At 46.8% G+C, this 20,727-nt stretch overlaps 1 protein-coding gene across 4 annotated transcripts; it reads right to left on the bottom strand.

The window, feature by feature from the left end:
• Nucleotides 1-47: 47 nt before the first annotated feature.
• On the bottom strand, nucleotides 48-20,392 carry TMEM243 (transmembrane protein 243). Of its 4 annotated transcripts, none has more exons than XM_059396934.1 (5): nucleotides 19,978-20,366; nucleotides 19,006-19,313; nucleotides 3,044-3,094; nucleotides 1,966-2,070; nucleotides 48-657 (listed from the first exon to the last, which is right to left on the bottom strand). In XM_059396934.1, the coding sequence occupies exons 2-5, from the start codon at nucleotides 19,081-19,083 to the stop codon at nucleotides 535-537; spliced, it is 357 nt and encodes a 118-aa protein (XP_059252917.1). In that variant the 5' UTR covers nucleotides 19,084-19,313; nucleotides 19,978-20,366; the 3' UTR covers nucleotides 48-534. The 4 variants fall into 4 exon arrangements, with proteins under 4 accessions (XP_059252917.1, XP_059252919.1, XP_059252918.1 ...); XM_059396936.1 differs by lacking the exon at nucleotides 19,978-20,366 and adding an exon at nucleotides 19,776-19,948; XM_059396935.1 differs by lacking the exon at nucleotides 19,978-20,366 and adding an exon at nucleotides 19,588-19,769.
• Nucleotides 20,393-20,727: the final 335 nt, after the last annotated feature.

The following is a 20,727-nucleotide window of genomic DNA, read 5'->3' as shown; positions in this document are numbered from 1 at the left end:
ACCCCTATAGGAAAGTCACCCCAAAAAAAGAAAAAAGAAAAAAAAAAAACCTTGTATAAATTATTTTATTTATTATTGTAATTAGATCTTCACAATCAAAGTTGTCTTTTCACCATCTGTGTTTTGTTAATGTGAAATTGTAGTTATAAGGAAAAGTTGGTTGCCTAGGGAACAATAATTGTATATTCAGTTTAACAGAAATAAAAGAATATTTGTCTTAAAATGCAAGATTGTTACATAGCTTTTCGCCATGCACTTACATTATAAAAATGTCCAATTTCAAAAGTGAAAATTGCTTGTGCCATTTGAGCTTTAAGGGTTGGAATGTTTTAGTGCAACACCACCTCCTTAAAGAAAAAGCAAAGCAATCTAGGATATGTGTCCCCTGCAAGAGGGAATTAAAGATTTACAATTAACATGAAAATCATGTATCAGACTTGTGCAGGAGATTCTTCAGCACAGCTTACCCAGCTCTGATTCACAGTCTCGCGTATAGCTTTGAAGAGACCTGGTCAGTATTTCTCCTTGGCAGCCTCACCTCCCCACGTCATGGAAGTACAGGTTCGCACATATACATAACATGATGATAGAAAATAAGATATAGTAAATTAAATTTCTAAATTTCGGTTCTAAGTCTCCTTGTCGATACCAGTAGATCTAAAAGAAGAAAAAATAAGTAACAGTTTAAGTAATAGCCACTGGGCCTGGCATGAAAATTCTTAAATACAGCGAATTCCTTCAACTATGACCAATTCCATCCATATATACCTCCCCTGCCCAAGCAAGACCATCTTTACATTAGTCTATATTTCTGAAACTAATGTGGCCAGAATGCAGTTTTTTTCTTTATAATTCTAGTAGTACCAAGTTTCCACATTCAGGATCATACCTATTCCTGCTTTCTCAGCTATTGTTTTGTTCAAACCAGTAGTCCGTCATCCAATCACTAACAAGCCATCCAAGAATATCTGCCTCGTATGTCTGTTTTAAATGGATTTGAGTAAACGGTAGAGCTCTCACATTACTGGAAGGGATGGCAACATTTACATTCTTACTGATTACAGAGTCAGATTGCCAATACACTAGGTTTTTATACAAAACTAGATCATGTTAGTCACTCCTGGCTTTAGCTGGGAGTAAGAAGAGCCATCTCTGGTAGCTTTGTTTCAAAAGCTCCAGAAGTGCATGGTCCAACTCTTCCTAAGAGCAAAGGAATAGAGCAGAAATGCATTAGATAAGCACATTACAGTGGTGATTTAAAGCCTTTGTGAGTTGTGAGTCAAAACTTGCTTTTAAGGGTGTATAGTATGGGTTCTACCTCTCTTTGAGGGAAATAAAACATTAGCCAACTAATGAATGACTAAACAACTGGCAAATATCTAAGTGAGGATTTATCACCATCTTTGTTTTCTTTATATAAAGGAAATGCATCTTTATGGTAAAACTGCACATTCTTGGAATAATGACAAAGCTATAGCTTAAGATTTCCCAGGAGAGTCTTGGTGTTAATTACTTTCATTTGGGGAGATAAGCAGAAAAATTAAAATAGACTTAATTCTATAATTAGAATTAAATCGGGAATGGTGTATCTCTTCCCTTTAGAGCAGTAATGGTATTTGCCACATCCTCCTGGGCCTTTATGCAGTCCTTGAAGGAAGATGAATTAGGTCAATTTTAAACCAAAGCTTTTGGCCACCCAAGTCTTAACTCCCCGCCCCCCCGTCCCCCCGTCCCCCAGCAAGCTTTCAAAGGAACAGTGTCCCTTTAGAAATAATGACTCCTGATTCTAGAAACTAAGAAATCTGTCAGTTAATACTGAGACTTCTGACATCCTTTGCATCAAGGTGGGGACGGGTAACTAGATACACCCTTTCTTACAGACCCAAAGCTGGGAATCAATCCTAGGTATACATTGCAATCTTCAGCCCTCAAGGATACTCATTTTAAATTCTAAATAGTACTCACAAGTATGCAGGCAGTAATACTACTCAAAGAGATGCAGACAGCAAAAAATATATTCAACGGTTTTGGAGGTAGTTGAGGGAAAACAAAAGCACTGATCAGCGTGACCTGTATGAAAAGAAATTGTGTCAGGCCTTGGTTAGACTGGAGTTTAAACTATGTCCTATTATAAAACACTTAACATTGTAAAATAGTATCTACCACCAGGTTTGCCTTCTGGGATGTTAATATTTATTTAGTAAAGTATTTGTAAATCTGTTCCAATATGTTACTTGTTTTTAGTACTTCCTTTTCTATACTTTTCCTCTACTGTAAAAGGAGACAAAACATCATGCTCATAAAACTAGCTAAGCTCAAAATAACTTCTTTACAAAAAGATTAGAAAGCATTTAAACCTCATTCCCAGTATTAAGGATTACACTGGGAAAAGTTCTAACCTTTATTAGGTTATTTTGAATACGCCAGCAACAATTAAAACCAAAAAGGTTTTTGAACATTTTGGAAAATACGGAGATAGGTCATTCTTTTTCTTAAGAAGTCATTGAAACTTCATTAAATTCTCTTCAATTTAATGAAAATGTGCTACAAAAATGCCATTTTCAGATTCTGGGAACTATAGCTTTATTTTATAGCAGGAGCATCAAACTACATTACATGGGATAAAAAATAATGACCAAATAATCATTTTAAACCAAAGGATAATGAGTGTGCTTTTAGGGACGAAATAAACTTGAGGGATTAGCAGAAACGGGGAGTTGTGGGTGACACACAGAGGGGAAATGCAGGTGCCACTGAGAAGTTACAAATTTACTAAACATACACTGCAAACTCAGAAAGATGCCTTCATGTGTGCTATTTCAGCTGGGGGGGTGAGGGTAGAAATCTAAGTATTCCCATTGCCAACTGCAGTTTTGTTTAAGCAGTAATAAAACAATACTAGACGATGACTAGAATACCCCACAGGTACACATACTGGCCTCTTATATAAGTCTTTTTTCCGAGTTAAACTGAACCACAGTCCTGAAGCTTTCAAAAAACTTAAGCGAAAAGCCTGGGTGAGACACAAAATAAACATACTTACTAGGATCAACAAGGATGTTAAGCTGCCAACAACTAAATTGATGATTCGATCCTGAAAGAGAAAAGCATTTTTGAGCTCTATCATGGACCCACGGCACTGCCAGGAAGGTACAGTTCTAGCCACTGGGGGGATTTAGAATTAAGAAACTAAGGTCCTGCCCCTCTCTGAGCATACACATACACAGAACTGCCAGGAAGGCAAAGTACCATGCCATCAGAGTGGAGAAGGTACCTTGGGAAGACACAGACAACTAATTAGAAAAGGTTTCTGAAGAGACAGGATGCTTTTACGCTACAGTCTTTTGAAGACTGGGAAGGACTGAATGGGGAAAGGATGCTTATGAATATTCCCTGTGCTACTGGGAACAGTCTGAACAGAGGCAAAAGGACAAGTGCACTGGGATGGTCAGCCATTCACAAACCAGACTACAGATGACAAACCAGGCCTACTAATATGACAGCTCAGGTGTCCTTGTCTAATGTGATTTAAAAGTAGATGCTACTGCTGGAAGGGATCATACAATGCCAGGGCTGGAGGCCATCTCAGATCATCTAGGCCAGTGCTTTTCCAACTTAATAACAAAATAACCATTTGACTGAATGCAGAGCCTGGGGTTACCCACTGAGTCTTATCATTCCCATCCCCACTCCAACCAATTCCACAGAAAGGTCTGGAAAACTCATCTAACTCAATCTTTATTTTATAGATTAAGATAAATTAGTTCCAGTGAGTATGATTAAAATTATTTGCCTAAAGCCCCACAGCAAGTGAGAGTCAACTCTGTAACAGGATTCCCAAATCAAGGTCACTGTCTAGATGAAGTCTCAGCTGTATATATAAAACTAATATAATATTAGTAATATGTAATACATGTATAATATATAGATTTGGTTGAGCTTACAGAACAAGGTCATGATTAAGAAACACTACTTTAAAGGCCACTGAGAAGACCAAGTAGTCTTATTTCTGAGAAGTCAAAACAAATAAAACATCTGAGCAAGGAACAACAGAATATTGACCATGAGTAGTCAATAAACAAAAGCTCACAGACAGGAAGGGCACAGGAAGGAACAAGCACGGAGCAGCAACTGAACACCATTTCCGAGCTATCTACAGTTAAGCTAAGAATCCAAAGAGGCAAGCCAAGCTGAGAGGAAGAGTGAAGGAAAGCCAAGTATCCTGTGCCTGATCTCAACAAGGACAAACCACTCTATCTAGACAAAGGCCACTGCAATTCACATGTTACAGGGACAAAGGTAACAAGTCAAGCCACAAGCCACACCCTTTCTAACCTAGAAGGACTCCAAACAAATCTTTTCACCACCTCAGCTAGAGAAGCCTGCCCAGCCATACCGAGAGTCTAAAATTACAGCTGTGTGTGGCGAAAGAGACCCAAGGGCAAATTCACTAATCACTAGTCACTAGTGTCCACACACAAGACAACTGTGTGTCTCAACCTAAGTTGTACAGTCTATTCTTGGGGCCCTACTGTTTTTACCTTGTGAAAAAGGTTTAACTGAACTCTGGTCTGTTGGGAGAATATCTGCTCTCATCTCTTTAGAGGAGTTCCAGGGACTTGAAAAGTTTACAAAGGTCTACATACTTCACAATAGCTCTCTTACCCGTAGGAAGAAGACAGTGAAGAGGTTCAGGTGAGGTAGCCAAGAAGAATCCCTTATCTCCAAACAGCACAGCAAGATGCCAACTAGGATCAGAGCAGGAGGAAAAGCAATCATATTGAAGGGATAGTAACTATGCCAAGAGCTTTTACATATCTTCTAAAAAAAAAATCCCGGGATGGAATGGTATTGGGACTATTTTATAGGTGGCAAAAACGTGCTCTGGCAAACAGAATTTGCCCAAGGTCTCACTAGGGGTAAGAGAGAGAGGTAAGAAATGGAGATGGGATTCGGTGCCAAAAGAGCAAATCCCATTTATGCTTCTCAATGGAAGAGCAACTTAGAATGCTACTTCTGGTCTTAGCAAAGACATCAACTAGCAGGTGGCCCCTCAAAAAGCCCATTAGCAAAGAACTACAGTGGTGTATCTTTCAGAAATGAAGAGATCCTCCAATGACTTTTTCATGTTGTTAAACTTACATAAGCCTAACTGGTTTTAATCTTTAATGATAAGATACCTAAACTTTAATGAAGACTCCCTGCTTGCCTTCTAGACAGTTCACTGAGTAGAATCCCAAGTCATCTTCATGAGTATCAGTCATTCTATCATAATGCAGCCCCTCTGGGACTCCCAAGATGGGATGAACCATTTAGTGTTTCTCACGGAGTTTTCCTTCTCCAAGCCAAGGACTTGGCTTCAGGCCTTTTGCTATCTAAGTAACTATGAACCAGGCCAAAGAAACACCAGAGTTGACTTAATAAGACCTCACACTTTCAGGCCCTTCTAAAAGCTGGCTATGGAAAGTGTGGTCTGCAGCCTAGCAGCATTTCCCTCACGTGAGAGCCTATGAAAAATGCAGAATCCTGGGCCTTGCCCCAGAACCCACAGAATCAATCTGCATTTTAACAAGATTCGCACATTAAATAAAATGTGAGCAGCTCAGTAGAGAAGAGACCCTTCCCTGGGCCCAGAGAGACAGAGCAATAAAGGCAAATAATAGCACTTCAAAGGGCAGTTTTCAAACTAATATGTACCAAATAACTATAAAGTTCATAAAGATAAGAATATTAAGTTCTCACAGAAACAGTCTCCTCCCAGTTTTATTGTTCTTATTTCTGCCTACCAACACTGCTCCCCTTCCAGACCTTTAGACCTTCTACTGTGCTTTATTTGCACTCCCCATGATAGCTTGATAGGATCAAAATCATCCTTGACCCTTAATTGCAGAGAAGACAGGATTGGGAATTAGGACACCCTAGCACATGAACACAGGAAATGTACAGTTCTCAGAGGAATTCTATATATATTACTTTGTGAGTCATTTATTCATTTGAACATCTCCACTGTATCTCAATAAAATGAAAATTATCATATTCCAGGTGCAAATACAACAATGAATAAAACGGTCTCTACCCTCCAGAAGCTGACACTGTCCAGAGCTCAGGAGGGCACTAAGGAGAAAGGAAGTGAGGTACCTTCATAGGATAGAGAATATAAGAAAGTCAAACCTGAAAGAGGACTAACAGATGAACAAAAAGACACCAAAGAGAACAAAAGTATGGCAAATGGAGATAGCCCATAGCTAAGCCAACTTCATTAGACCTGAGCAAAAGGGCTGGCATCAGCCCAAAGCAGTTAGCTCTTCATTTTCCTTGGAAATGGGGAAGGAGAAAGTGAGGGACCTACATGCCAGTGGCTTGATAGAAGGTAACCCTGTGAATTAAGTAAGAAAACACATCTCCATTTACCAATGGGTAAGTTCAATAATACTGATCAAGGTCATACAACCAGGTAACAGCCAAGTCTATCCAATACTCTTTGCAAAATCCAAGCCAAGAAAGTTTAGACCAATAATATATATGGATCCAGAAATTCGAGTTAGGAGATCAAGCTGCTTATTTCCTTCCTGCTACTGGCTAACCATGTGACTTTAAAAAGATCCCTTACACCATCTGGGTCTATCATACCAGAGGACTGGGCTACATGGTATCTGGACCCTTGCTGCTTTAACGATTTCTAGTTTCAGATTATCAGCTTCAAACTGCACTTGGGCCAGAGTAGAAGGCCTACTCCCCAGCAATCAAACAGCAGAGAAGCCCCCAATCTTTCCTTGTTAGTCATTAGCCAGCTTGATACAAGACAAGAGAACCCCAAACACATGTCAAATGCTCAGGTTTCATAATGGCCCTGGGAAGAAACTGACAGTAACATCCCAAATAAACAAAAACTGGCATTTGCCCTCAGCAACCTGGAAATACCCTGGTTCTAGACTGTTCAGAATGCTAACAAGTATTGCATTTCCAGAGCGATTTATTTTTTGCCTTCTTCCAAAATGGATTTAAGATTTTACTACAGTAAAACCCCAACCCATTCAAGCAACAACAAAAAGACCAAGGCAAAATTTCCAAAGGGGTTTAGGGAGTGGAGTGAGAGGGCAGGCACAAAAACTGGACTAAAAAAAACTCATCTGATTTAAGCTCAGATGTTAGTACTAGACTGCTGGGGAAGTGGGAAGTGCAATAGGGTTTATAACCACTTACTGATTAAGCACAATGGATCATTGGAAGAGGTAAACTTTGGTTGCATGGGTCTTTGCAAATACAGGGACACAGAAAACCACCACCTCACACATAATCGTCTCATACTGACCCCTGAGAAAAAGAGAAGGCGTAATGTTCTCATGAGAGTGAGCTGTGGAGTGGGAGGTGGGGTGGCTAACATGCCACCCTCCCAATTTGAATGCTCACCCTTCAGAGCTCAACTTGAATATCAAATGCACCATAAATCCTTTCTGGGCACCTTCCCCTCAGGATGAGATGCTCTTGTCTCCAGATTCCCAAGAACACACCGTCTGGACTTGCCACTTACTGCTGGTCTCCTCCACTAGGGCTGGCAGTCAGTTTCAGGCCAGGCAGGCGGCCTCCTTGTCTTCCCTGCAGCCTGGCATACCGTTGACTCAGAATTGTCAACAGAAGTGGCAAAACAGTACCTCTCTCCAAGGGCCTCTCTCCAACAGAGGCTCCTCTTATTCATGTGGGGTCCAGCTCCTCGAAATCTCCACTCCCAGGCAGAGCGGCACGTGGCCTCACAGTTCTGGGACGGACATGCCACAGCCCAGCAGAAGCTATGGCCTGCTCCTGCACCCTCAGAGGTTGGTTCCTGGCAGCCACGAAGGCCCGACACCTTCCCAGGTGTCTCCAGGCTAGGTTCCATTAATTCCATGGAAATACATAATACACCATGGGTCAGCTTTCCCTATCTGAGGACAAGCCCAGTTACTGACTTTGGGCTAGAGCAAGACCACACACTCGTTTCAGAGGCTTGACAGCAACTCCTGCCAAGGAGTCCATGCTCTGGCGATGCTCAATACTCCCAGGGAGAAGCAAGGAAAACAGAAAGCTTTGCAGAAGAAAAAAATCCCTGGATGCGCAAAGCCACAGAAACGATCTCTTCTGCCCTCTGGAGAGACAGAGGGTACAAGTCTTGGGGTAAGATTGAGAATTCCGGGGCACCTGGGTGACTCAGTGGGTTAAAGCCTCTGCCTTCGGCTCAGGTCATGATCCCAGGGTCCCGGGGATCGAGCCCCACATCAGGCTCTCTGCTCAGCAGGGAGCCTGCTTCGTCCTCTCTCTCTGCCTCTCTGCCTACTTGTGATCTGTCAAATAAATAAATAAAAATCTTAGGGAAAAAAAAAAAAAGATTGAGAATTCCATTTTTTGGTGTTGCCTCTAATTTTGTGACTCCATAAAATCCTTCACCTCCAATACTATTGTGGGTAGCCCCGCAGACCGACACCCGCCCGCTGAACATTCCACAGGTCTGTCCTCACACCCACACTCGCCAAGTCCTGTGAGCCGTCCCACCCTCTGAAACCCACTCAGGTCAGCCAATGGCTTCGTGGGCTGCGGAGTTCTCCCACGCGCTGCACTTCCCTTGCTGCCTGTCTCTGAACGCTGTCCCCAAGAGAGCCATGTCACCATGTACTCATGCCAGGTTCACGGCTGAGGAATGGGGTACAGGGCATTGCCTACTCCCTCCCTGGGCCAAATGGAGTTAGCAGCTGCAGTAACATCCTCTGCTATGGTCCACGTGTTTGTGCCCCCTAATTTCTCAGGTTCACATCCTACCGCCACAAGGGTAGAACTCCCAGGAATGGGCTGGTGCCCTTCTGGCACCTGAGGGCACAAACACAAGCTACAGTCTGGCAGAGAACCTTCATCTAACTGTGCGGGCATCCTGATTCGGACTTCCAGCCTCCAGAATGGAGAGAAAGCAATGTCTGTTGTTTATAAAATCACCTGGTCCTTGGTCTGTGCTATGTTGGTGTAGCAGGCCAAATGGACTAAAGCATCCTCTTGAAGACCTATGTCCAGTCAACTTCTTCCCCCTCCTCTTCTCAGTTCCTCGATCATTTCTGCACCTGCTTTGGCCAAATCTGTATCCCTCCAACGTTCTGCTCTGCTGCTCCTCAATCTGGTCTTCACCTGCATCCACGGACTAGATCATTCCCCAGCTGTTCCACCGAAGCTCTAACTCGAGGGCCTTCCTCCCGATCTCAGGCCATGGAGTCAGCGGTTTCAGCTGTGCACGAAGACTCCCCAATGGATCTGTTCAACATCTGCTCTTGATGCTTTGAAAACGCAGTTCTGAGTCCCCCTGCAAACCCGCAATGACTTCTGTGCTCCAGCGCTGAGCCTCGCTGTGAAGCCTTCCCACTGTCCTAAGCCCACCCACCAGGTTACACCTATGTCTCCCCCCTCTCCCTTGTAAGGTCTGGGAACCTGAGGGCCACGTCTTCCTTGTCCGCTGTCAGACTGCGGGCCACTTACCACACGGGGCTGCGTGGCTGCAGTCCAGCCCCATGCTTTGTCCTCCCCGCTGAGCACGCTGGCACCAGCCCGTAGCACCCCACAGCAGGAGCACCCTTCTCTAATTCGGACAAAGCCAAGCCATGTGGCTGAGAAAGCTACCAGTACCCAGAGGAGAGAACCTTCTCTGGTTTGTACAATGGTGCCAGGTAGCATGAGTCATGTTGACCACAGTGCCCGGCATCAGATACCCAAATATTCACTCAAATACAGACTAACCGAGTTGACTGCAAATTCCTATTGTCAGCTGAGCCCTCACTGCGTTCCTGTGGCCTCTCATTCCGAGATGATGGTCCCTGCATCTCTCCAGAAACTGGTTTGTAGGTCCACCTCATCTCAGCTACCTGATCCCACTCCTGCAGCCTGTGTATCAGCAGACATCCTTTAAAAAAAATATGCCAAGGAAAAGAGGAAACTCCTTCTCCTCCTATTTCCATTCCTTCCAGCCTGAAGGGGAACAGAAGGTGACCTGCTTCTCTGCCAATCCTGCACCCACTCCCTGGCTTGGTTATCTCCATCCTCATCTGTACGTTGAAGCTCTCCATCATGGAGTCCATCTCCAGCCCACAAAGCTCAATTCCCTCCAGCATCAGAAGAACTTTCCATCCATACTACCTTCCACTTTGATGTTAGGCATTCATTCTCCACTCATCTCACATGCCAAGTGTAAGGAAGTTAGGAAGAAAATAAAACCCGGTAAATGAAGAGTGATGGGGGCCGGGACAGGTGGCAGGGGAGCTATTTATAAAAAGAGGTCAAGGAATCCTTTATGAGGATGTGACCTAAGGAGTGGAAAAGGAATGAGACATGCAAGGATCTGGGCAAAGGGTACCGCCAACAAGCCACTACAGCAAGTGCCAAGGCCGTGAAGCAGAGTAAGCCTGAAAAATGGATTAAGGAAATAAAAAAGGAGGTAGGGGGATACCCAGGTGGCTCAGTTAGCGAAGCATCTGCCTTCGGCTCAGATCATGATCCCAGGACCCTGGGATCGGGCCCTGCATCAAGCTCCCTAATCAGCCGGGAGCCTGCTTCTCCCCCTGCCTCCCATTCCCTGTTTGTGTCTCTGACAATAGATAAACAAACAAACAAACAAATAAATAAATGGCCAGGATGGCTGAAGCTCAATAAGGAAGACAGAGGGAAGAAAAAGGATTGTTTAATGCCTTTCTAACTTCCCTGTAGTGCACACATGCTCCACGAAAAAAGATACACGCACGTCCCAGCACATGGCACACCTCCTTGGAGATAATGTGGTTAGTAAATGAATACAAGAATACACGTGTGCACACTCAATAAGCTATAGCCTCCAGAGGGAAATCATACTCACTAGCACAGCATTCAAGGTTCCCACCCAGCCATTCCCAGCAAGCTCTCGAGTCCAGTCAGTGGTACCTGGAGTTCCTTCACCATTCCTGTTCTCTCCTGCTCCCACCCCTTTCACATAAGCGGGACCTCCTGCTTGGGATTCCCTGTCACCTTCTCCTATCAAAAATCCTAATCCTACTTCAAGGTCTAAGACTCAAAAGCCCTCTGATCTGGTGTCCTGAGTAGAATTTTCTCTTTCTTCAGGCTCCCAGAACTTTGCTCATCCTTTCATTAAAGACCTCGATCCCATTTTAAATCCAGAACTTGTCTTCCATAACCCACGAGAGCTTCAGGTCACTGAAGATTATCTTCTCTGGTGAGGCCAAGAGAGGACAGTCCATTCAGCACGCAGGAAATGTCCAAAGGGCACCACTTCCTACCATTGTTAACCTGACTGAGTCAGACCCTTGAGCCACATCCTCCAACTTTGGAAAGTTTTTGCATTTCTCAAACCAAACCAATACTATAAATAAATGGCCATTCTCAGAAATGATTTTCCTTTTATTTCTTCCAAATCTCGGGGGGAAACTTCTTGCCAGGAAAGTGCTGGAAATAGCACAATCAGATGCCTCAAGAGGCAGCACAACCTACTGAGAGGATGTAAAATGTGAGAGGCTGGGGCCCAGTTGAAGCGGGAAATCTCACACCTTGTCAGTGGGTTAACGTGGTTCCTGCAGAGCTACCCAGCTCTAAGCAAGGGCTTCCCCTCATGCTGTCATCTGGGGCCACCCCAGGGACAACCTGCACACGGTAGAAAGCCGGGGGAAAGCTTATCTCACTGGCAAAATGTGGCCAATAGTGAACTTGATCCTAGCTGCTGCTCTTCTAAGACAACCCAAAGAAACACCAAACTTGGAAGGGCGCCAAGAGCAGAAGCAGCATGAGAAGGTGGTCACCAGGGTGCAGGCACACCCACACTTGAAGACCCTCACCCTCAGCTCCCTGTCAAATGCGCCACCATTGGCCGCATGTCCCATCTGAATACCAACCCCCACCCCCACCTCCTCTCGATCTGGACAAAGTATATGCACAGACATTTTCAAAGGTTTCCCTTATTTCACACACCCACGTCTTGAAGCAGCTTTCATTTGTCAGTATTTTTGTACCTCCATCCTACCTGATTCTCTTTGTCATAGACACATGAACTTAAAATAGGTGAATTTCATTAAGGCACCACTTATGCAAATCAGATCACAGTGAAAACAGAAAACAAACTTACTCCATGAGTTTAAGGGGCAAAATAACCCCTAGAATCCCAAAGGAAGGGGTCGTGACCTCTAGCACAAGAAGCACAGTACAAGATTACAAGGTTAGGAGCCTGATGGACAGAACAGATTTATTCTCCCACCAAAAGCCGTCCTGTGGCCTTAGAGGAATCATTCAACTTTGAAGCCTAAATTGCCGTTTTCATACAACCGTCAAACGTGTGGGGCTGCTGAAAGGATCTGGAGGTAGTATCCTGGTAAAGCCCCTAGAACAGTGACAATTCCCAAAGAGTCAGTAAGTGGCTGCTGATGTGGTCAGAGTAGTATTTTTACCTCTAATGGGGTATCTTACCTCAGAGATGAATGGGAGTACAGAGGGCTCATACCCTGGCCCCAATTTCTAAATCAGCCCCAACTTCAAATGCATTTCATCATTCTCACAGGGACATTCAAGTCTGTCAACCCACTGGATCCTAAAACAGCTCAAAAAATAGGACTATACATACACATGGCCCAAAGCCTGACCCTCAGGAAAGAAAGGACTCATTTCAGAAGACCTAGCCTACCACCCCAGACCCGCAAAAGTCCATCTGTGGAGAGGCCCACTCAGCAGGCCAGAGAGCTTCTGAGAGGCCAACAACCTCAGGAAAAGTTTCCAGACAATACAGTATTAGGTTTCCTACCTGCCCCTCAGCTGACGCACAGCAAGGAGATGATCACAGAAGGCCGTCAGCTGGTTAGCTGCCAGAGGGCCTGAAACCCCTTTCCTGTTCTGGTGCCCAGTGTTCCAGGCTTCTCAACACCAGCCCCCTCTTCTACAGTCACCCAGCATGGCCCAAGAATGTAGTTACCCTTCTGGTGATGCTCATTTCTCACATATTCACATGATGTTAATATACTTAACATCAAGAATGGACATTGTGCCCAGGGCCGGAAAGGTTGGAGAAATGAAGCAAATGGCTCTACCCTCAAGGAGCTGACACTCGGGGTCAAGAAGGCAAGATCTAGAAAAATCCCTCACAACACTAGGAGTAAGCGCCAGGAGGCACCTCCGAGGGCCAGGCTCATTGGAGGGCAGCATGGATGCAGGTGGGGTTTTAAGGAATGTTCTCAGGCGGGGATTTAGACTGAAGAGAATTCAGACATTTGGAGAAAGGAGGGCACTGGATCCAGGGAATAGGTTTATTTGTTCACTTAAACCTTTACGAGGCTCTCCCTCCATAATAACTTCAGGGGCTGCAGACCGACACATTCCTTCACCACCCTGCAAAAATCATCAACCCTGTCCTTTTATTCTTTTTCCTGAAGTTAGTTAGAAAGCAGGGGTGGGATGCCAGTTGATACGTCTTATACAACCGGCTAACACATCACAAACCAAGATCCCCTGGCTGGCACCTGATGGGAGGGATAGCACATCATAACCTTGAGAACTTTCAGGGTCCACCCGGGTCCTGCTCGAACTGCCACATACGTTGCTAACCACAGATCAGCCGTTCCTCGGTTCCACAGACAGGGCATGCTCTCCCTTGCTTTCTTATGGGGCTGCCCTTCTGATAATCCATCTTTCTCTGCTTCAAACTCAGACACCCAGAGACTGGCCTACGACACATCCCGAGTCTGGTTTGAGGGTTCAGCAAGAACACTACAGAAAAGGTAAACAGAATCTGCCAAAAGCAGGCAGCAGCTAAAGGAAACAGGTCCATGGAGAGGTTCCAGCCAGTCCTGGGCTTCCACACAGCATGGGTTAGACCATGGCAATCAGCCCTCTCTCCACGCTCCAGTGTCCTCTGAGGGGCTTTCTAAAATTACAAATGCCTGAGCCCAACCGGCAGAGATCCCCAGGCCTCTGGTCTGTGGGTGGGAGAGAGCAACTAGAGTAAGAAAGGAAAAAGGCATGGCATGAGTCATGCTCTACTACGTCCAGCACAAGAAATCCCAACTCAGCGTGGCTGGTCAGTGGAAGAGAGGCAAGGGGCCAGCAGATCTGGTACCTCAGGCTACCAGATCCCCTCTGAGGGAGACAAGAGTTGTGATCAGAGGATCATCCAGAAGCTGTATCAAGAGGAAAGCTAGAAGCCTGCACCTCTCAGAGTAAAGACTTCAGCTTTCTAGGCAGAGGGAGGGGCAGCAGACAGACACAATAATCTTAATCACAGTTTTGTTATTAATTAAGCAGCAACCCTTAAACCTCCTCCCACAAAAAGCACAAAATAACTCTCTCTCAAATTAACTCTCTCATTTTCTGCTAAAATCTGCAGAAGCTAAAGGCCCCAAATCAGAATTGCCTTCATTGGAGTAATGGCCATAAAAACACCTTCTTTTCCCGATCTGTTTGTTTTGTTTATAGGAAGAAGAAAAAGTACTTTTGTAACTGGACCTTCTGCCTTTGGAACCAAAGATCTGAGCCTTGGGACCCAAGAACATATCCCTACACAGACCCCACACCCCACTCCTATTAGCTGAGTTCAGTGATGTACCTTCACCGAAGTCACTCACCTTCTTCTGTCCCATCCAGGTATGAATGGAGGGGCAACCACAGTCACCATCCGCCTTAAAAGATCAATCACTCATTTTTGGAACCAGCGACAAAGCAACCCAGCAGGCTGGTCCCGAAAGCAGTTTACATGACCTTCCACCAGGGGTAGCGTTCCTGCTTTCCCAGTGGTGCTAACTGTGGGGTGCTGGTTTGCCTTCTCTCCAGAGAGAACCATCTCTCCCTCCCATCTTAGATTCATCCTCCAGACTGGAGGGCACTGACTTGAGATGACTGGGCAGGCAGCCAGCAAACCAAAAGAGGATGGACTCACAAGCCCTGAGGTTAAATTAGGGTCCCTCCATTACTCAGAAAGATAGCCCCAACTATGTGTGGTGCTAAGGCAAATTTTTAAAGGCAGCCACAGACAAGAGAGGAGGAACTTCTCCAGTTTTGGTTCACATTAGGGTAGGGAAGGGAGGAGCAAAGGAAGAGGCTTCCTACAGGAACATTGCCAAGTGTTCTGTGGAAATTGGGCTCATGAATGCTCCCATGAGGGGAGGGAAGAAGTCCATAACTCATCATGTCCCTAAAAGGCTACCTTATCAACAGTCCACAAGTGCTACTTACCCACCCTCTCCAACCAGAGTCCTGGTGAACATCTGCTTGTTAAAGGTTCTAGCAAGTCCCCCAGAGAAGGAAACTTTCTTCTGAGAATGACTATGGAAACAGCGTAACTAAGAACTAAGCTGCTTCAGAACTGTGTTGTCCAGTAAGGCACCTGCAGCTGTTTGTGGTTACTGAGCACCTGGAATGTGCTCGTCCAAAATGACACAGGCTTCAAGGGAAAACTACATGCCGGATGTCCGAGGCTTAGTCCCGAAATGTCTAAGTAGGTCTGCTTTTGTATGGATTAAACATCCAAATTTATTATTTTTTTGTTTGACAGAGAGACAGCACAAGCAGGCAGAGCAACAAAGGGAGAGGGAGAAGCAGGCTCCCCACTGAGCAGGGAGCCCAATGCCGCGGCTCGATCCCAGGACCCTGGAATCATGACCTGAGCCGAAGACAGACGCTTAGCCAACTGAGCCACCCAAGATGCCCCTCAAATTTATTTTTGGTGGGAAATTAAAATGTATTAAAATTAATTTTACCTGTTTAGTATGGTTACTAAGACATTTAAACTCACATATATGGCTCAGATTGTATTTCTACTGGACCATGCGTCTTTAGAAAATGCTAAACTAGAGCATGGGCTTGGCAACCCGGATATGTCCATCTTGGCAACTGCGCCATATTTATGCTTTTCCTTCGAACAATGTACGTAAGTACACCCCAGACTTTGGGAATGGATAAAAACAGCTGAAAACAACATTCAGACCAGGATGCGGAAGCTAGCCCACCCAGCAATTCGTAATTCTAAAGGAACAACAGACGGGTTTCCTCTTTTGTCCATCATCCGAGATATTAATGCAAGAACAGAATGGTTTCACTTTGCCTTTCCCTCCATGGCTCTGAGAAAGTATTCCTAAGTGTCATGCTGAAGTCTGACTATGTTTGATCATGTTTGGTAAATGAAAGAAATATGTGCATTCCATACAGGTGAACATAAAAGAGACTTCAGAGACTTGCCCACAAGGGAGATGCTCAAGGCCCACTGGGTTATGTAACTTCTGTCCTACAGTAGATTCTGGAATCTTTCACTCACACCCTGACTTCAGATGAATCCGCTTCCTGGGACTGGGTAGCTGGAATGTAAATGTCTACAGTGCTTTCCAAAGTATGCAGACAGACTGCATCATTTACTATCTACTCTCAGTGGCAACTCCTGAAGGGAGTTGTTCAAACATTACCAGGGAAGAGCTAGTGGTGTGACTGAACAAGCAGCCTGCCGTGGGGTTTAGCTTCCTCAGTTACCCAGCAGCAGTCACAACACACACCTTACAAAGGAACTGGATGACCCAACGGGGGAAAGGCTGAATGCCTAGCATGTTGCCTAGCACTGAGAAAAAGCAGCTTCCATGGACACTCTTCTCTGCTCTGGGGGCTTTCAGTCATCTTTGCCTTAGAGGTGGACACTGGACCTAAAGCTCTAGATTTAAAATTGGGAGACTAAAAAAAAAAATAGAGATCAAAGTAAAATTGAGAGGCTACATATGGTCAGTTGTTGTACGGCAAACAAGATTACTGAAAGTTCAGAGCATCTAATAGAGTAGGACAGGAAGTGGGCTTTCCCCTTGCTGGGTTTTCTCCTCAGAAACGGTAGCTTGTTAATACTAAGTTTCACGGTGACGTGGCTTTTGGGTCCAGTTTCCTGGTATCTGAAAAGAGAGCAGGCTGGGGAATACCTGCACAGAGAGTCCAGTGAAAGGTTTCTCCGGGTCACCAGGGATCCGGCCTGCTCCGGCAGTGACTGCTCTCCAAAGAAATGGCTCCCCTGCAACTTGCCCAGCCCAGTTCCTGGGCCTGGTCTTCTGTACATCCTCCAATAAAACCACCTGCCGTCCTTAAAAACCTAGGTCTCTCCTTCAGACTGGACATCTCAACTTGCAAGATGCAGGATGTTTTCTCCCATTCTCAGACCAATGGTCTCTTTCTTCTCAGTTCTGGATAATTTCTCTATGTCTAGTCATTCTGCCAGCCTCACAGAGGGAACTAAATTTTGATATGTGGAATTGTACCTCATTCTGAGTCTCTGAGTACCTGAACCTACTGTTATAAGGCCCAAAATTGCCTAAGTAATGCTAGGCCTATCTGCTCTTGGAAAAAATAAGCAGGCAACAAAGAGAAACATTTCGAATAGTCAAGTTCTTGGATAGGTTTCAAACTGATCACAGGCTATAGAAAACTTGACCGTTTAGGCCCAAGCAAGTCAGAAAACATCAGTATTTCTCAATGTCTCTGTAAATCAAGCCCATTATCAAGTCATCTACCTCAGTGTTAAGGTGCTGTGGGGATTAAAGGAGGTCACAAGTCTACATCACCCAGAACCCCAATCTGTGCACATGTGAGGGAGATGCTGAACCTCTTAGCTCTTGGCACAACTGGACAGTCAGGTGCCCCAGGTCCAACACCTTCATGCAGGAAGCTGCCTCCACTCTCCAGGCCCCAAATCCTCGTTAAACCCCAATTTAGGGGCATTCATATGTGCAAGCCCAAGGCTGTCAGAAACCAAGATCTTCCCCAACAAAAGTGACCAGTTTCTCCAGCACACCCCCTCCATGTCCTATCATAACATAGATCCAATGCATCACATTTGTCTATTTCACCCAACAAACTGTGTTCCTTGGACCATGAGGACCCTCTCACATAATACTTAATAACTGCAGTAGAAATAGTAACATCTAACCAACTAGAACCACACTTCTCAAACCTTGTGCACTGTGAGCCGGGATTATGCAAAGCCACACAATAGACAAGGTGCATCTTCCTAGAGATCAAGCTTAAAACATTTGCTTGTTAAGCAACTCCACAAAAGAATACCCCCACACAGAGTTTAAAGAAATCATGGAGTAGTCCTGCAGAAGGCCTGCAGCTTCCAAATTCAGAGTTACACCCCACTCCGCCAGGTGTACAAGTTTCCTATCCTTTCTGTCAGAGGTCCCCCCAAAGCTGAAAAACCCAAGAAGTTCTGCACTCCACATGTGCCATACTTTTTGAGAGGCTTAAAAGGACTGTCACCTCTCTCCCCCTCCTGCTTTTGCACTCCTGCACCATCTCTAAAAATAAATAAATCTTAAAAAAAAAAGGACTTTGTAGGGGTCAAAGGTCACCAATAATAGCCTGGGGTGGGGGGAGACCCACAGGCTCATTTTGCCAAAATGACTCCGAGTTAAAGCAGAAGAGAGAAAAAGAGCTCTCCTCGATTACTGGCCCAGAACATCCCAAGATGAAGGCTGTAAGAAGGCATTATACTTTTTGTATTAAAAAATAAGGTCCTACAGCTTGTTTAGATCCAGAGACCCTCTGATCTCTTCCCGGAATGGAATGCCATCAAAGAAACCCTCCTATGGAGCCTCTTTGCTTGGCTGGCTCAGCAGTAAACTCTTAATGGTTCCATGTAAATACTCGTCAGAAGCACCTCTCCGGGGTTTTCTTGCGGAAGCTTTAGTTGCACACCTGAAGCCTCCTGAAGGTTAACACTCCAGCGCCACCTCCCCTTCCGAGAGGGGCTGGAGAGGGGCTTCCGTACACCCCTGAAGGATCCCCAACAGCCCGGAACTTTCTCAACTTTCCTCCACGCCCGCCTTCAGGGCTGCGAGGCCAAACCTGTCCGAAGCGAACCGAGTGGCAGGACAAACATCTTAAGAGGGAAGTAGGATTGAAGAACCAGCTCTCTCTTCCTACAAGTACCTTCAGGGGCCGCAGCCAGGACTGCGGATACACACAGAAACACACACATCCCAACTCGGTCTCCAGGGCCGCACTCACCTTGGCCGACGTCTCTCCAAACAGAGGTCTGTTGTCCAGGCCGCTGGTGCCATAGGTCCTGGTAGAAAAGTCCTCCATTTTAGGGTTTCTTCGCTCTCCCAGGCCACTCAAAGCTGAGCCGGCATTACCTCCGGAAGGGTCAGGTCCACCACTGCCCACGCCGCGCGCTCACCGAGAGCTCATGGCCGGAAGCGCAGGTGGTCGGGGACGTCCCCGCGGCGTCGGCGTCGGCGTCGGGTGGGCGCTCAGGCCGGAGGAACCCGGCCGCTCCGCCGGAGGCCCGCTGCCCTCCTCATCGCGAGCAGCTGCTGCAGGAAGTGAAAGGAAAGAGGCACGGCGTGGCGAACTCTCTCCGGGACGCCCCGCCCGCGCGGCTCCCACTTCCCCAAATCTCAGCACTCAGCCGGGCCGGGCTCGCGGCCAGGTCTGGGCGCCGCAGCTCGCGCCGCAAGCAAATCCGCGGCCGCGCGCTCCCGGGGGGACCCGCGATTCCCACCCCTCACCGCGCGCTCCCGGGGGGACCCGCATTCCTTTACACGATTGTTTCCCAAGCCTTCTCAGTATTCTCTTGGGCACCAATACCTCCACGCTCGAGAAGGAGGGGGGTTCCAGTGAAGACTTCATTACAAGCCCCTCTCCAAGCCCTCGGCGCCTCCCCTCCCCTCCAATTCTCGAGCGGCGGGAAAAGTGAAGTTGCCCGAGCCGAGCGCTCCGCGGGCCTCTCCCCCAGCGCTGCAGATGCACATCGCAGCCGCGGCCGCGCCAGGCACCTCGGATCCCCTTCCATTTGCCGCAACTCCGCGCGCACCGCCGCGCTCTCCGCAGCTCTCCTCGGCTCTCTCCCGCAGGAGCCCGGGCTGGCGCACCCGCCCGGGCGGAGCGAGTCGAAGAGAAAATCCCGCCTCGGTCGCGCGCAGATTGGCCACCCTCCCGGGAACCGCCCCGCGCCCGCCCCGTGCCCGCAGGCCAAACCTCGGCGTCCCCTGCCACCCCCGCGCAGGGGAGTCCTGGCGGCGCGGGGGTCCGCGGCTCCCGGGCTCACACACCCGCCGGAATTCGGTGCCAAAGACTCTGGGACGCGGGCGAGACGTGCGGAGAAGAAAGAAACCTTCCGGGCTGGCGGAGAGCGGGCTCGAGTGCCAAGCGCGGGGCTGCGGAACCCCTCTCCTCGGCTCCCCCGGCCGGGACCCGCGGCCTCTGTCGCAAACCGACTTGGCCCGCCCAGGCGACGTCACTGCGGGGACAGCCAATCCCGCGGGTCGCGGCGCCGCATTGGCTGCGGAGCTTTATTTCTGGAGGTGCCAGTTTATTCCCTCTGGGGCGGCCAATCTCCCTGGCTGCTTGTTTCTCAGCCTCTTAGTAATTAGCGTCTGCGCGAGCCACGTGGGTACAGAACCTCTCTGAAGATAGCTTTGCATTTGGCTGAAAAGATCTTTAAAACAGCCAGCCTGTTCTAACCGCAGCAGTTTTTGCACGACTAGGACGCAACGCGAGTCTTTGAGAAATTGGTTTAGGGTTGTTTGTATGTTTGTCTTGTTTTGTTCTGGGATAGAGATCCTGCGGCGTTTGAAGAAACAGTGGGCACGTGACACTGGCAAAGTACCTCTTTGACTTGCACACTCATGCTGTTAGTGATTGCGCTGAGTAAGCATGTTTGCAGCCACAGAGAACGCTTCGTGTGTCAACCTCTTTTCCGGGGGATAGAGCATAGCGAACTGGAGG

Source organism: Mustela nigripes, chromosome 4 (assembly GCF_022355385.1).
Source record: "Mustela nigripes isolate SB6536 chromosome 4, MUSNIG.SB6536, whole genome shotgun sequence".
NCBI lineage: Eukaryota > Metazoa > Chordata > Mammalia > Carnivora > Mustelidae > Mustela > Mustela nigripes.
The sequence above is the reverse complement of the archived record's forward strand: the minus strand, read 5'-3'. Positions and strand labels throughout refer to the sequence as shown.